Source organism: Pseudopodoces humilis, chromosome 2, assembly GCF_049639895.1.
Source record: "Pseudopodoces humilis isolate 2021_Gansu_Grassland_sample_001 chromosome 2, ASM4963989v1, whole genome shotgun sequence".
Taxonomy (NCBI): domain Eukaryota; kingdom Metazoa; phylum Chordata; class Aves; order Passeriformes; family Paridae; genus Pseudopodoces; species Pseudopodoces humilis.
This window is the reverse complement of record NC_142201.1, coordinates 85,187,520-85,204,094: the sequence shown is the minus strand read 5'-3', so window position 1 is coordinate 85,204,094 and position 16,575 is coordinate 85,187,520. Positions and strand designations below refer to the sequence as shown.

Below are 16,575 nucleotides of genomic sequence, written 5' to 3'. Positions count from 1 at the left end.
ACTGATGTCTGGTTCATGGTCACTTTCTGAAGGCCAGATCTCTTCAGTGTGTGCCCAACAAGCTCTAAACCATTAGTGGTAAAGCTGTCCCAAGCTCGCAGTTTGAAGGCATCCACAGTGCACATCTGTGCATGTCCTGATCCAACAAATCAACTGTCTTGGCTGAGTCTGGCAACTGGAGGTGTGATTTGAACAGTGATGGTTGTTCCAATCTCTGTCATCTTGTTTGCAGCTTAAAAACTCCACCTCTGTTTGGAGCCTCTAGGGTTTGTCTTCCTGAACTTGGCAACTGGTCCCTTCAGACCCTTAACAACTAGGTTGTCCTCTGCGGTCTCTGCATTATTCCAGAGCCTTCTGGAATTTCATATCCTATTAGCATCAAAGTTTAATTAAAACCCATGGAGAAATTATCAGAAAGAAGTCTCCTGATGCATTTGGTAGTTCCAAAGAGTTACAGCAGATGGGGCTGGTATTGTGCTGCGCAGCTCTGTGGCTGGTTCACCTCCTCCCTCAGAGGGACCCACCACCAGCACTTGGATAAGATTTTCCAACACTGTAGGCAGAGGGATTGAAGAATCCAGGCAAGTGGTTGCAATTAGCAGCCTGCTGTGAGTTTCCTTTCCAAGGTGACCTTGTATGGAGGCAACTCGAGTCTTCAAAACAAAGCAAGTAGTGAAATACGGATACTTTTTCTGGGTTTTGATAAGTACTCACAGGGTTCTTTGGGTTTCTATTTCATTATGAAAAAAGAGCCATGTGCTTCACAGTCTCAAGGCTTGCTTCATAGAATCATAGTATCATAGATTGGTTTGGCTTGGAAGGGACCCCAAAGATGATCTCATTACAATCCCCTGCCATGGACAGGGACACCTTCCACTGGATCAGGTTGCTCAAAGCCCCACCCAACCAGGCCTTCAACACTTCTGGGTTTGGGACTGCCACACCTTCACTGGGTAACCTCTTCCAGTGCCTCACCACCCTCACTGTCAAGAATGTTTTCCTGATATACCTAATCTAAACCTAATCTAAACCTAATCTAAACCCAGGTTTTTTACATGTTGGAGTGTCTTTTCTCCTTTTGGAGGGATGCTACTTGTATTGCAGCATTTCTGCACCTTTGTTGCTGGCACCTAAGGAATGAAGACCAGTATTGAGATGTTTTGAATTGCTTCAAAAGCATTGCCAGCATGGTTTGGTTGTTTTCAGCTATGCCTTCTCCTGCCATCCTTTCCTCTCCAGGAATGGCTTTCAGGGGCTGGCTTTGCAAACATACCCCTGAAACAGTCAGCTTCTCCCTTCAGCAGTCATCTCATAAATTCCCTCGGGATGCTACTGTCTGAGGTGCAAACTAACCTCCCACCAGAACCCCTCATTCTCCTCAGCAGTCATCACAACCCCCAGTGGGTAAGCATAGATGGTGTGCAAAAAGGACAGACCTGCTCAGATCTGGTGTAGCAATGAAAGAAAAGTGGCATTACTCCCCTTTCATTCAATATTTCCAAAGATCAGGTATTCTGTTTAAGCAGTAGAGTTTGTCTAGACAGATCAGTGTGACTTTGGCTAATGCAGACCCTTAGTGCAGACACATTTCTTCTGGGAAAATTGCATTTACACAAGTATAGACTACTACTGTGTAGGAAAATAATATATTTGCAGTATGATTAAGCACTTCTTTGTACTAAGTCTACATCTTTGTTTATGTAAGCATTGCTGTGCAGATTCCAATAGTCCCACGTCTATTTGGTACACAGGAACTAATTGCAGACTGGGTCTCAGTGAGGTGGTGAAAAGGCAGGGAGGAGAAAAGGAGAGTGTGAACTAAAGAAATTCAGCAGAAAGCATCTTCCCACAGCATGGAAGATAAAGGTAAAACCCTGAAAGACAATTTGACAGGTTGCATGTGAAAAGTAAAATGTATTTTATCGCAGATGATGGAAAAACATTCTTTGTTTCCAAAGGAATGAAATCAGCCAAAACAATGAAATTCATATGGTTGTTTTTAGGCTTCTTTGAACAGCCTGCATGACCCAGGATTAGAAACATCCCTTCCAATTTACATTTCTCTGTATCATCATATTTTTTTATTATTTTTCCCCTTAATCAGTACTGTACAATGTAATTCTAACTGTCTATTCTGTGAATCATTATGATCTTGAAAAGGCTGTATGCCTCAGAGGCAGAACAGCGTTTTGTAGACATACCTATTTACCTCCATCTGTTACATAGTTCTGTAGCTCTCCTGCTCAACCGCTGGGATTCTGCTTTCGTGAATCACATCAAACCATTCTCCTCCTTCATCCAGGGAATAAAGCTCATCCATGAATGTGGTGGAGCCCCCATCAGCTCTGCTCAGTGATGCCACAGAAGGTACCTCACGGGCAGCAGCTCCACTCCCCCGGCCATCCCGCCAGCTCTGTGTTCTTGCTGCTCTCCCTGCTCCTGCACCGGGGCTTTGCTTTTTGCCTGGGGAGTCAGTTCAGGGACTAAACCAGCAAAACACTTTGCAGAAACACATGAAAATGTTGCTGCTGGGTTAATGCCCTGAGCTGGTCTGCTGGGGATCAAATCAAAGGAAAAAAAATCACAGATTCTTTAAAGCGATCTAGTTCAGAGTCCCTGCAATGAGCACAGACATCTTAAACTGAATCAGGTTGCACAGAGCCCTCTCCAACCTGATCTTCTTCCTAACATCTAATCTAAATCTCTTTTCTTTTAGTTTAAAACCGTTACCCCCTTTTCCTGCTAAAAAGTTTGTCCCCAGCTTTCTTATAGCCTAAATCAACCCTACTTCAACTTGAAGCCATTCCCCCTTGTCATATCACTACGTACCCTTGTAAAAAGTCAGTTTCCAGCTTTCTCCTGGATATTCTTTAGGTACTGTAGAGGCTCTAAGGTCTTCCTGGAACCTTCTCTTCTCCAGACTGGACACCCCAGCTCTTTAAGTTTGTCTCCATAGCAGAAGTTCTCCAGCCTTCTGAGCATTGTCATGGCCCCCTTATGCTTAGAGAAGGAGATGGCATTCTCTTAGTACCATCTTCCTAAAACTTGATTAATTTATATAAAAATACCCAAAGTATTTAATTCTTGATGGGTAAGGGCAAAGAGTTTCCATCATGCCTGCTATTGGAAAGTAAGGAAGATTTAGCTGCACCCTTGGTTCTCTGGGAGCATGGGTTTGACTGTTCATGGCAGATTTAGAGAGGATCTGAAAGTTCCCAGAGTGGTACCCAGCAACCTCTTACTCCTAGGACCTGAAGAAATATGTCTTGGTCAAACAGTACCGAATTATGTGCTCCCATCCTAAAGTGCTTCCCTTCTGATTCCTCCTGTTTTTGTTTTCCCTCAATCCAGTTTTCCAGATTTGTACTTCTTATGATTGCTCTGTTGCCTTCATTTGGATTTCTTCCATTTGCATTTAGGACAGGACCCGGCCATGGGGCCAAAAGGCTCAGTCTTCATTTCCTGTTCCACTTCTGCATCTTAGCAGATTTTTCAATCACATCCCAAGCAGCATCCATCAGCTTTTTGTATGAGACCTGATAGGCAGGGCTCTGGCACGGCTTTTGGGTGGGTGACACCCGAGGACAGCCTAATCTGCTTGTAGCATCAAGGGATTGCCGGATTCTCCACCCGTGACAGTAATGCCATAGGAGTCACGGATTAAATCTTCTATCTCTGTGTTTGTCTGCATACTTAAACTCCTCTCCTGAGCCAAGAGGTCCCAAACAGTCAACAACAAGTTCCTTGCCAAAAGCCAGGGAAGAGGTCAAGCATCACTGGGACCTGAGCCTCATTACACCACACTAAGTTGCACCCTGCTAAATCCAACTAAATCCATCATTTTTGCTCCCAGAGCCTTTGACTGTCCCTCAGCACCAAATGGGAAAATGTTGGGATGAGTGCCACATTTGTGAGAGGTTTTTTTTCAGTCCTGTCAGTATCGGAGTTACAGGGTGAATAAGCAGTGCATCAATTATTGAATTATTTAACAACTTCTCTAGTATCTCTCCCCTTGCTTCAGGAAGCCTTTGTGAGTAGCTCATTACCTGGGCTGACAGCTGGTGCCTGATGTGCTACAAGAAATTGTGAATGGAATCTTCTTTGAAACAGGAAAATTATTAGTGTTACCAGCTTCCAGCATGCACGCTTCTCCTCTACGTTATCTTTTGTTATCAAGCAGAAATGCAAGCTTTTTCTTCCTTTTCTACCTCTTCCTGATGATAATGGCAAATGCACAACTAGAGATGAGTGCAAAGCATAGCAATGAGCAGTCCTGATTCTCCCTTGGGTTGCACAGCTGTGAATCCAGGAGGAGCTCCATTAAACTGAGCAGGGTACACCTGTGTAATTGAGAGCTGAACTGAATCAGACAGGTGAAATCTAGAGGTGATGATGTGTGTTTTTAGTAAAGCAGAGACATGCTACTGCCTGAAGGATGCAGGTAGCTGCTGCAAGTCCTAACTGGCATAATCAGCTGCAGTGCACCAGTACATTTGGATTTCAGTCTGCTCTCTAAATCATACTGAAATTTGGAGCTGGGGGAATACCCTATGTTTGCACTGGTGTAATGTTCACTAGTGATTTTTCTTTCTCCAAAGATGAGCAGGAAGGGAGTAAAGGATTCAGCTCTGGAAACCTGGATATATGATTGTGTCTGTTTCAATAAGAAAAAACAACAAACAACTGCAGAAACACACGAACAGGTTGGTTTGACAACATCACTTGTGAGAGGTATGACCCACAGATAACATTTGGCCCACACAGTCATTCTGCAGGGTGTCATCTTTCTTATTTTAGAAAAGCAAGTTTTGGAGCTGTGGGGAGTAACTGCTGGCCTGAGTCCTTAGAAAGCCTCTGCTAACCACTGATTTTTCCATATCGTTCAGCAATTTATCTGAGAATCAGCCCTTAGGGATTTTCAGTATCCATGCAATGGGTACGGGCTACCTTAGCTAGCCTTGTAGTTTTGTAGCTCCAAACTGTCCTCTTCACACTCTCCTTTAGATCAGCATCATCTCACCTAATTTAATTACCTGCTTTGGTGACCATAGAAGTGCCTTTTTTTTCCCCCCTTGAATGTAGACTAGGCTAAGCTAGGATATTTCGTTTGAAAGGGATGATATCTAGCAAAAGTCTGGATGTCTTGCTGAGAGGTGGACGCTGGGTTAGTTGAGCTGTACCTGACCTTTTGTCACTGAGTAACTTGGCTTTTCAGTGCTAGCTCCAAAAGAATTGATTCAAGAACACTTCTTCAGCCCTGTTAGTGTCTGATGCATTTTCTTAGGGACTGAAAAGCAGTCTGGGACAAAGAAACCCAAGGTTTCATTAAATTAGGTGTTTCATCTGCTGTGAGGGTGCTTCCTGCAGGTGGAATTTCCCTTCTTGATCCAGCAGTAAAGTCCATGCCACTGCAATAGCACTTAATGGGAGCTCAGGCCTCAGCAGCAGCATAAACATATTGCCCGTGTCACATCAATTCTTTAGGATAAACATTTAGCCCTTACTATGAATATACAAAGCGTGTCACAGCAGGACCTTGATCTCAGCTGTGCCTGCTGCTGCAGAGGTGTAGTAAATCATCAGATGAGGGTCCAGCATGGCTCTTCTGGCTCATACTTCTGTCTCTGCAGGGAAGGATCTAATGTTACCCCAGGGAGCTGTAATCTAAACCGGATGGCATTGCTGACAGGCTGCCAGCCAGCTAAAGGTTTCTTTTCCTCAACTGTAGCTGTCCCCTTATTGTAGTAAGTGTGTTTATTTGTTCCCCACATAAGGCATAGCACATTCCCTCAGAAGAAGCAGGCTGATAGGAGGCTTAGTGCTGTTGCTCTGCCTCTTGATGCATAGAGAAGGGAGGCTGGTTTCCAAGCTGGGTCATCCCTTCCAAGGAATGGGGTTTCCCGTTTCCAGGAGGCAGCACGCTCGGGTCATTCAGGCAGACCTCACTGCAAATGCCAGGGGTCTCTGGCTGACACGTGTGACTCTGCCTAAGTGTCTCCAGAAAATCTGCTGCTAGCAGAGGAGCAATGCAAAAAATAATGTGTGAAATTACAGATCTTCAGCAGCCCCAGTGCCAGGACAAAAATAAGCATACTCATATAATAGGACTGGAGAGGCAGGATTCAGCCCACTAGGGTCGCATCTGTCCTTTGGATCCCATTCCAAGGACAGCCTAGGGCAAATCATTGCAGTCCTCTGCTCCTTAGCTTACTCTTGGGCAGCACACCGGGACACACAGCCTCAGAAATTTGGTACAGGGTATGGCTGAGCAAGGATGGTATTGTCTGCTTCAGTGCAAGGTGAGATAAATGCTCCAGCTGCTCTCTTGGATCTGCTGCTCCTACCCTGCTCCAGTTTCTGTGGCACAGCAGTGAAGAGAGGTGTGCTGGTGAATAAGGAGCCTCTGTAGGACCCCACTCAAACCCAAAGAGCCCCTTCTGTGGGTCCCTTTATATACATTTAATCAGTCTTCCCTTCCACGTGGATCCTCTCCGTTTTTTAGCTTTGATTTGACATCTATCTTCTGCTTTTTAGGGGAGCAAAACTGCAGTCATTTACAGTGCTGTGTGTTCAGGGCATGCTGGAGGTAGACATCTCCCTTGGGATTGCTACATTCACTCTGCCCCCTTCTCCCTGCATTACTATCATGCCTCATGTACATTTTTACTTGCTTCATTGGTGGAAGTACATCTAATTAATCTTCACCTAGCTTCTTATCCATGAGACGTGATCTCTTCCCTGCACAGCTACAAGAGCTATACACCTTATTGTTCCTGGGCTTTAAACCTTCAATGTTCCAGCTTAAACCTTCAATGTTTGTTGCCTGCCCTTTGGGCAAGGGTTGTCTCACTGTTGTCACTGCTGCTCACAGATGAGAAGAACTAGCTCATTCTGAGTTTATTGTACCCATCATCTGCTGTTGACCTTGGAGACTGTTCCCCATGAAGGGTGCCTTGAAAGCCTTCCTTTGTCTAGAAAGTTTACCTTCAAGCATATAAAATCACAGAATCATTAAGGTTGGAAAAGACCTCTAAGATCATCAAATCCAACCATTAACCTAATGCTGCCAGGCCTACCAATAAACCACGTCCCTGTGCCCTGTTCTTCATGGACAAATGGATTTGAAATCCCATGGAATCAAGGCATCAGTAGAGCTTTTCATTAAAAGTGATAAATGAGAATGTCTTAGCAGCTGCATTCTTTTATCTGGTCGTGCATTGCTCTGGTCTTTATAAACAGCACTGCTTTAGATTCAAAATTTTAATGGATGAAATTTGGGCTGAGCTATAGTGGTCTGAAATTCTCCAAATGACCCAGAAAAGCCTTTCTTAGATGAAAGTGAGAAATTTCAAGTGTATCTAGCATAGGACAAGAAAAAAGCAAATCTGAGGTGACTGTAAAATGCCTTGTGCTCTTCTGGTTTGGCCAGTGGTCCTGATTAGTCTCTACTGGAACCGACCTCCCTATAGACAAGGAGTGGTTGCAGAAATGTGTCCATGGAGCTGGCAGGTGTAGAGTCAGTGCAACCTCATTGTCTCGGTGGGCCTTGTATTGAGCCCGTTTCCATCCACAGCACAGGCTCTCCTCTCACCTATAGGCACGGAGGCCGTGCTGTGCTGAACACCTTCCACTCAATTATTTAAAATTCAGTTGCTATGGATCTACTCAAGGCGATCAGTTTAAAGAAAATGCAGATGGCCTCTGGTTTTGAGTTCCCACTGCGCTTTGGTTAATTTGGTATGTAAAGGTATTAGGTTAATTAAATGCCATGTGTTGCATGGGGACTGACTGCATTTGTGGATTAATAAGTATCCCAGAGTGTTCTGTGCTGAAAGTCCTCAAGCTGGCAGATGGTTATTTCACTAAGAAAGGAAGGTAACAGAGAGAAGTCCTGGGGAAATGAAGAGGTTTCCTGTTAATCCTGCAGTTGTTTTTCCAGACTGGGTAGTTGCAGTGTCCTTCAGGTCCTTGACTGAGTAGAAGCCCTTGCTGGAGAGACTGGAAGAATTTAAGTGAAGAGAAGCAAAGTTGTACATTTTGCTTTGAGATTCTCACAGGGCTGGTCATATACAGTGAGCGTGTCAGCTGGCCAGGGGAGGACCATGGCTGGTGCGTGGAAATTTTCCTGCTAGGAGAAGATCTTAACCAAGAGCTATATTGTGAATCAGGTCAGAGGGTGTCCTGTGAGCAGCAGGTATGGTCGCGCCGCAGGTCTAGAGCAAACCAGCCACCGTGTTCGGGCATTCATGGTGGAATACAGGTAGAAAGCAGGAGACAGGGGCAAATACCACCGCAAAGTTTCGGAGATGTTGAAGAAGAAGAAAGTCGTTTTCATGCAGCCATGCCCTGAGGTGGTGGAAGATCAGGAGAGAGACCAGGGCAGATGGACACTACTTCGCAATGTCAACCAGGTCCTGAAGCCCACGACCATGTTAGCGGTAAGATAGGGGGTCCCAAGCCCTGAGCATGGCTGGAAGCTTTCAGGCTGCTTTGAAATCTCTCTTGCTGTTGATGGGATCCTTGCACTGCTTACACCAGCTTCTCTGACCTTCCTCCTTTGTCCCCCCGCCAAGCACTGTATCTCCCCTGCAGTGCAACCTTCTTGCTCTTCCCATTTGGAAGCTCCTCCTAAAGATCCTCTTTGTAAATTGTGTGGATCTGTGTGTGGTGTGTCCTCCTTTTGCACCACTGTTTGGTTGTCACTGCCCCCAGTTTGTGAGGGTCTGCCCCAGAGCAGTTTGGAAGATTTTTCTCGTTTGGGAGGGTACTAAAACCCACTGGCTGCATTGAAGAGGAAGAGGTGGACCATGTTAAAACTGTAAAGGGTCTGGTGGTATTCTCACTTCTCCAGTACTCTGTCATGTATTTTGGGAAATAAACTGCTCCAGTGTAGGCATGAGGCAGGTTATGCAACTCACAAGCCACAGCTGGTAAATGCATGAATCACCCCGATTTGCCCTGAAATCTCCAATATATCTGCTGGGTTTGGGGCTGATTTGAAGGTCATTGCTTCAGCAGAAGGAATGTAACAGACTTCCATGGGGTTTATATGGAATTGATTAAAGTCAGAAAAGGAAATAGGTCGGCACTCTTAATAAGTGATGTTATTTTATACCCCCCCCCAACCTTCCTGAGCTTACCAGCTTAGCCCATCCCATAAGACTTTTTTCACCAGTATTAAGAACTGCACTTTAAGGAGTTTAAAAAGAGCAGTTTGAGGGGACAAGCATTCTGTGCATTAGGCAAACAAAGCACAGAAGCTGTCTTAGTGGTAGCAGAATATCAATTTACCTTGGGGAGGGCAGACTTCCTTTTATCTCAGCTGTGAGGTAACACACCATATGAAGCAGACTGCTTTTACCGCTATTCAATATTAGAGTGTGTTTTTTTAAAAAAAAGCAGCATTACAATTCTTGGATTTTTGATCAAAAGCAATTTTTACAGAGCTGCTAAGATGTTGGAAAGGTTTTCTGCTGAGCAGGAGCTGAGCAACCCGGCTCATCTCTTGCTGACACCTTGATCAGGTTACCCACCGTGTGCATGAATTTACCCAGTGGTGCAGAGAGGATAGCAGTGCTGAACATTCTGAAATGCTTTGAGAGTCTTGGATCAAAGGAGCTAGAAAATAAATATTAATATAAATGGATTTATAACATATCTGCTCCTGACACTGCCTTCATTAGCTGTGATTTTTTTGCCTTTTCAGCTGATTTATGAGATGTGAGGATAAGACAGTTAAGGAGAAAAATACATTATTATATTTTTATGAGCTGGATAAAGATACTTAGAGCTGTAGCTCAGTCCTCTGAGGAAATTAAAACCTAAACTAAGGACTGGATCCTGAGTTGCATGAAAGCAGAATGACTTTGTTGATATCCTAGTGTAAGCCTGGCAAGCAGCTGCCAAGGGTAGAGTCTGCCACAAAATGGTTGGGAATTCCTGGTGTGTAGTTTCTCCATGTGTGGATCCCTGAATAACCTTACATTCTGCTGGTACTCACAGGCTTGTGTCTCTTGGAAGTCTTAGTGAATGATGACTTGGATGGTGATGGCTCCAGCTTATACACCCCAGCACAGAGATGAATATTGTTTAGCAGCCTATTGGGCCAAACCAAATCTACAAATATGCTCTGTCCACAGAAATGGTTGATAGTGGATACTCAGGAAAGGGGTGATATCAGAGCACATGCAAAGTGATACATCCTGGTTTTCCCTTCTCCCTCTCCCAGCAGTTTTTCAGGACTTCAAAAGGGAGATAACTGTATTTGCATCATGCTTAATAGGTACAAGTGGAGCTGGTCCCCGAGAATGTGGTGTTAGCTGGGGCTGCTAGTCTACAGCATTAATCTCAGCTGCGTGAATGAAAGCACAGCTGACAACTAAATTGCTCCCAATTTTAATATCTTTTCACCTTGAGAATAGGGGTGGGACACAAATCTGCTTTGTTCCAGTGTGGGTCCTGCTTGGGGCTTTAGTTTGTGGTTATTTTGGAGTTTGCTTTTGTATTGAGGAAAACAGCTTCTTTAAAAGCTTCTTTGCATTTGAGTAATTTAATATCCACAGAGCTGATGAGAGCAGATAGTCCCTGCACAGCAGGACTGACAAAGGCGTATAGGATCAGTAGTGACATGAAGTGAGTGGATAGGGGTCAACTGCTTTCTGTGTCTTTCAAAATGAAAACACAGAGGTCTGAAATGAAACAGGTAAAACACTAGAAACATGTGAAAGGACACAGCCTTTTGGGATTATGGATGCTAAAACTTTGCACAGCTTCCAGTCTCAAATGAAAGTGCTCACAGCAGATAAAATCTACTGAAAAGTATTAAATACAAACAGCCCACCATTGCTGTAGCTAGAAGAACTCCTGAAGAAGAACATATATCTGCCTCTCTGTTTATGTTCTTAACCCATCTTTAGTTATTCCCTTTTCAGCAGTCCCCAATGAATATTTGATAGTGGTTATCTGCAAGTAAGAAAGGTACCACAAGCCCCCAGATAAGGCTTAGCAGAGCTCAAAACAATCTCCTATATGTCACTTCTTAGGTTTGTATATTACACAGGGAAAAACCTCCACCTGGGTGGGTTTTTCTGCCTCTATCACTGTTCTGTGACCACTCTGTTGGCAACAACCACTCATGAGCTTGAGAAGCAGAGGGTTAGGGCAGTAGGACAGCAGAGAGTTAGGTCCATACGCTGTATGGACCATGCCCTGCTTCTGGCACCTTGCAGGGGATTTCATAGAGTCATGGAATCACTAAGGTTGGAAAAGACTTCTGAGATCTTCAAGTCCAGCCATTAACCCAGCACCAGCGTGTTCACCACTAAACCACATCCCCAAGCAAAACATCTGCTTTCCTGAGCCTCTGTGTAAAGGGGTGGTTTGTGGTTTGCGAGGGAAGTCATTTGACTTGTGTTAATGACTTGGGTACAAAACATCAACAACTCATATCCCAAGGGATGCTGAACTCCCTGCAGCACTGAGTATAACTATGCTGTCTTTGCTTCCAGGGGGATTATGTGTGGATGGACCTCAAAACTGGGCGGGAATTCGACGTCCCCATTGGAGCGGTGGTTAAACTGTGTGATTCTGGACAGATCCAGGTCGTGGATGATGAAGGCAATGTATGTACAAAGGCTTGTGATGTCCCTTCTTCAACTCTATGGCTTTGCTAGGCCAGGGATCCCAGGGCCATGAAAATCAACTTTGTTATGGACTTCCTGTATGTCCTTGGGAATTAACTGTGCCATAGTTTTCTATTTGTAAAGGCAAGACAATGTTGTGTCCCTGTTTTTGTAGCTGTACTGGGAGTGCAAAATTAGAACCTCCTTGAGAACAATGATAGCAGAAGTCCCCAAAAGACATTTAGGTAGCTATTTGAGCACACCCTCCTCAACCTGAAGTTCCAGTTGTTATCCAGTCCTTCCTTACCTCCTACCAATACCTGATGTGCCCAAACACTGGTTCTCCTTCAATTTCCCTCCCATATTTTTGTTCAGTGGTGGCTATTTTAGAGTAAGGTCTGTATCAAGGTGCTTCTCTATGCTGCTTTTTTTTTTTTCCTTGCTGAGGCAATTGTAAATGCTCTCACTCCCCGCAAGGGTAATAGAGGTTTGGTTTGGCAGGGTCCTTGTGGGCAATTTGTAGTGGCTTTTGAAGCCCTTAGAAGTGGTGAGTCTAAATAACACTGCCAATAAAAGTATGACTTTGTCACCCCTGTCCATACATTTCTCTTTTTCTAAATCTACTTCTCTCTGCTCAAGAGTATTTTGTGGCAGAGGGTTAAGCAGTGATGTGAAAATGCAGTTGTGAAGGGGAAGACAAATTTTCTATTTGTTATAAACTCCCCTGATGTGCTAGGTGACCATATTGCCCTGGAGGAGGTTCCTGCCAGGATGGCTTGTGTCTCCTGTCTCTTGTTGCTCCAATAAAACTCCAGTAAAAAGATGTTTTCCTTCTTCTGTTACAAATCTTTCAAATTCATCACTGCCTTGCCCCAGGAATAGAAGCTGTGGCAGATGTGCTGATGATCTCTTGTGTATGTTCTTCTGTCTGGTCCTTGTCTTTGGGGTGGGCTGTTTGTATCTTCCATCCTAGTAGTCTCTCATTTGACTTACTTTTCTGTGGCCTTGCTCTTTTCCCAGGAGCACTGGATTTCCCCACAGAATGCCAGCCACATCAAACCCATGCACCCCACCTCCATCCACGGAGTGGAGGACATGATCCGCCTAGGGGACCTGAACGAGGCGGGAATTCTCAGGAACCTGCTGATCCGTTATCGGGAGCACCTCATCTATGTGAGTGTCCACCTCACCTCCACCCCCTGCTCTCCTTAGCCCTGGGGAACCCCTGTGGGTGGGAACCCTGATTCAACTGAGCTGTTGCTGTTGGACACAAAATGAGTCACACAGACGCAGTTCGAGGTGTGGTGAAGGAAAGAGCAAACTTTATTTTTCCTTTCAGTATTTATAAGTTTCTGACCACAACCAGGGATTGGATAGTCAGGTTAACACTTTCCCAATGACACTGGCCGTGAGAGACGTCCATCAAAAGGCGCATCTTTAATGGAATGTATAAACACCTGTGTTTATAATTACTTTCCTGGGAAAGTGGCTAGAACATGTACAAAAACAGTATCGATGGCCTGATTCTCAGGGCGACACTGAGCATCTGCGTTTCTACCTTCACCTTGTCCCAGGTTGTGAAGGGCTTCTGACTTTGGAGGATATTGCAGAGCTTCTAGATACCCCAGTGAAAGACCCCATGAGTTAGGTGATGGGAAAAGTCCACACCACCTTGCTGTCCCACCCCTGTAGAAGTTTTGGGCATGTGCATTAGCTTTCTGCACACAGAATAACCAGTTCAGCCCAGGCCGTGAGCATGATATCGTCATCCTAAAGCAAAAACTTCTGTAGAGTTGTAAACTACATGCTGAATGTGACCCTTCTGCCCTCTCCCTCTGAACTATTAACTTGTTTAACCCAGAGGGGTGAAGACAACCACTGCTGGAGGAGGAGGGGGTGGAGAAAGGATAGAGAGGGGCATGTATGAAATAACTGGGAACAAAGAAGTGAGTAACTCCCAGAACACCTCTAAAACCTTCCCAGTCTGTGTTCATGACTTATTAGTCCTGGGTTTCCTGGGATCCTGGCAGTTGATCTCTGAGGACATCAGTGTCCTTCCTAAGGTCAGCTCAGTCATGTCCTGCTGTGGCTTTGAAGGCCTTGGCAAAGCCTCCTGGTCATCTAATTTTTAAAAGGCTCTAGAGACTACTAGATTTTCAGGCCGGAGGGAATTGCAAGACAGACAGACTTCACAGATAATATAAGCTAACAGAGTATGGATGGGATTTTATCTATCAAGTCTGTTTGTTCATCACTGCTTGATGTGCAGTGCTTTTTGGTAGGATATTTTTGGATTAGGGCTGGGCAGTGATGGAGAAGACACCACTCTGCTTCACAGGCTGTAAATACGATAGTTCCTTGCCCCCTTTCTGGGACATATCTATCTCTTCTTTCAGAGATGAAGTCCAATCCTGGAGGAAGGGGACATGGGTGCTGAAAAGGCACCCATAAGTCCCCAAAGCTTGGAGGAGAATAGAGACCTCCAAATGCATCTCTCACTCAGACATTTTATTTGTTGTGCATGATGCCGAAGTCCCCCGTATTGTCAGTTTAGACAAAAAGAGTACAACCAGAAAACTATTCCCATGTTAGATGAACTGGATTTCTCCCCTTATGATTAAAATTTCTCGCCATTTATAATGATACACTAGCAAGTTAACAGCCCAGATTCATACTTGAGGTGGTGTTTCCACCATGGTACCCATGGCAGTCACCAGAGGAGTGAATAGAGCCAACAGAGACAAAATTGCCTTTCAGCTATGCAAACAGAACTGCCTCTCAGATGCTTTAAAGTTGACTGGAGCTTGGATATCATAGAGGAGTTTATGTTGAAAGAAAATTTTAGGCTGGGTGTCTACAGTCCAACCTCTCCCAGCTCCGAGCACATCCGTCGTCAAGGTTAGGTGCATTACTCATGTGGATAACTGAATTCAAGCAAGCTGAATGCCACTCAAGAAGTACTGATGGCCAATAATTTGTAGCTGATTGGCTCATTCAAGGAACTTGTGTTTACCCATTGAGCATTGCCCTTTTTTCCCTTGCTTGTGGGCACCCTGTGGTGGCACAAAGTGGATTCCTGCTGCTCTCTCTGGGAAAGTTTGGGTCGGGTTGGTTATTTTGTCAGTGGTGTCCGTGTGTCTCTTTTGGGGTGTCTGTGCTACCCAGAAAGTGCCTTTGCCTCTCCAAGTGACCAAAGGTCCTCAGATACAATTCCCTGTGTGCAGTATCGGATTGCCTGTGAATACACCAAGCTCCTTCCTGAAAGCTCTATCTTTGAGCTCCCTTGTCAAGCTATTCACAGGCATCCAGGAAGATTAGGAGCACAAACAAGCACTGGGCAAAGTGTCATCCTAATAAGGGCTGATGCAAAGGGCATCTTTTGGCCTGGAGGTAAGTATGGGTGGTGATTTGGCCTGAAGTGACACAATAACCACATCAGTTTCTCTGCAAGTTCTTCTGGTCCGATGGTGACAGTGCAGTGCATCCTACAGAGTTCCTGCCTAAGGGATGGCCACATCCCACAAAGACATTTGCATCACAGAGGTTCCAGGTTACCGTGTCTTGATTGCTCCACACCACTAATGGCTTTAGAGTGCCAGCCCAAGAACTGGGCACAGCACAGCAATTAGTGCAATCTCGAAATCAGAATGACACTCTCAAAATGACAGAGAGTACATAGCTTGATAGAGAGGTATGCAAACCACTTCTGTCTACAGGTGTGTAGTTGGAGGCTCAGGAGCCCAACCTTAGATTAAGGTTGCACTTAAGTAGTTAAGAATGATGCCACTAGGAGGAGTGGATTTGTGTCAGATGTGGTAAATATTGATGACAGTTTTGCAAAGCCAAGGTACCATATGGATGCCATGTGTGCAGGGGACACCCAGTCTGCTGAGGTGCTTTTCTCTGTGGTATAATTAGCCCTGTCTTAAAGATAGTGAAGTTTCACTGCTTGAAAGGATTTCTGAGCCTGCTGTGTAAATGATTGCTTTTCCATTGGGACTTCGGTTCCTCTTGTTTCCTTGTGTCCTTAGCTTTGTGGAGGATGTGGTTCTGCTCTAATAAAATATAATTTCCCTTTTTCTTCTCCCTCACATTTTACTCATAAGACAAACTGCGGCGGGAGGGTAAGTATGACTCTTGGCAATGTCATTTGCAATTGCTGCCATGCCTTCCACTGGATCACTTTTTCTGTTCACCATTGTGGCCTTCTCATTTACTTCACACCACCATTGCTGCTGCTTTGTAAATGCACTGAGAGCAACCATCTTCTCTGTGCAGAGCTTGACCCACATGGTGAAGTTGTGACAACTTCCCAGAGCTGGAAAGTCCCCAACCTGTGAATGTGGTTAAAGCTTTAAGCTTCTCAGTAATGGCCTTAACTTGAAGGGAAGAAATGTCTGCAGCAAAATATGAAAATCTTCAACAACGGCTTCTTTCCCTTAGTTTTGCTTGCATACAGCAAGACAAAATATGTTGAGTACAAAGAGAGTCAGTCTGGTGGGGAGTTTGGACTTGTGAGTAAGGTTAAATCTCTTTATCTGAAGATGAAACCAGTGCCTGCTGCTGCTCTCTAAGGGCTGCCAAAATGCAGTAATGTTTGGTAGAGCTTTAACCCCATAACAATCCAGATGAAGTCAGCCATGGTGTTCTGGGTAGCAAGGGAAGCAGGCTCAGAAAGGATTTGTTTGGGGCTAATTAAAATGTAGGTCATGCAGGCAGTAATGAATTTGCTGTGAGATGTGGTTCCTGTGGTCAGCTACAGCAGAGTCCCTGCTCTCAGTGGAGCTTTATTTTTCCAACAGAAAAGGGCTTTGACATCACCCAGCAATAGAAACCAGTGTGTTACTATTTCCTTGGACGTGCCCTTTGGCCCCTCGTCAACAGAGTGAACAAAGTTTTGCCTTCTGTCAGCTGTGAGAATTGGGAAAATTGTGATTATTTATCAACTAGGAAT

At 44.8% G+C, this 16,575-nt stretch overlaps 1 protein-coding gene across 6 annotated transcripts in view; it reads left to right on the top strand.

The window, feature by feature from the left end:
* Positions 1 to 16,575, top strand: part of MYO7A (myosin VIIA) — a 101,426-nt gene that overhangs the window by 27,926 nt on the left and 56,925 nt on the right. For 3 of the 6 annotated variants that reach the window (XM_014259764.2, XM_088051944.1, XM_088051941.1), the window contains exons 1-4: positions 7,883 to 8,438; positions 11,508 to 11,621; positions 12,642 to 12,794; positions 15,728 to 15,745. In XM_014259764.2, coding sequence (XP_014115239.2) covers positions 8,307 to 8,438; positions 11,508 to 11,621; positions 12,642 to 12,794; positions 15,728 to 15,745 — 417 coding nt within the window. In that variant the 5' untranslated portion in view covers positions 7,883 to 8,306. Of the gene's footprint in view, positions 1 to 7,882; positions 8,439 to 11,507; positions 11,622 to 12,641; positions 12,795 to 15,727; positions 15,746 to 16,575 lie in introns of those variants that run through there. The other 3 variants (XM_014259765.2, XM_088051942.1, XM_088051943.1) reach the window with 2 other exon arrangements.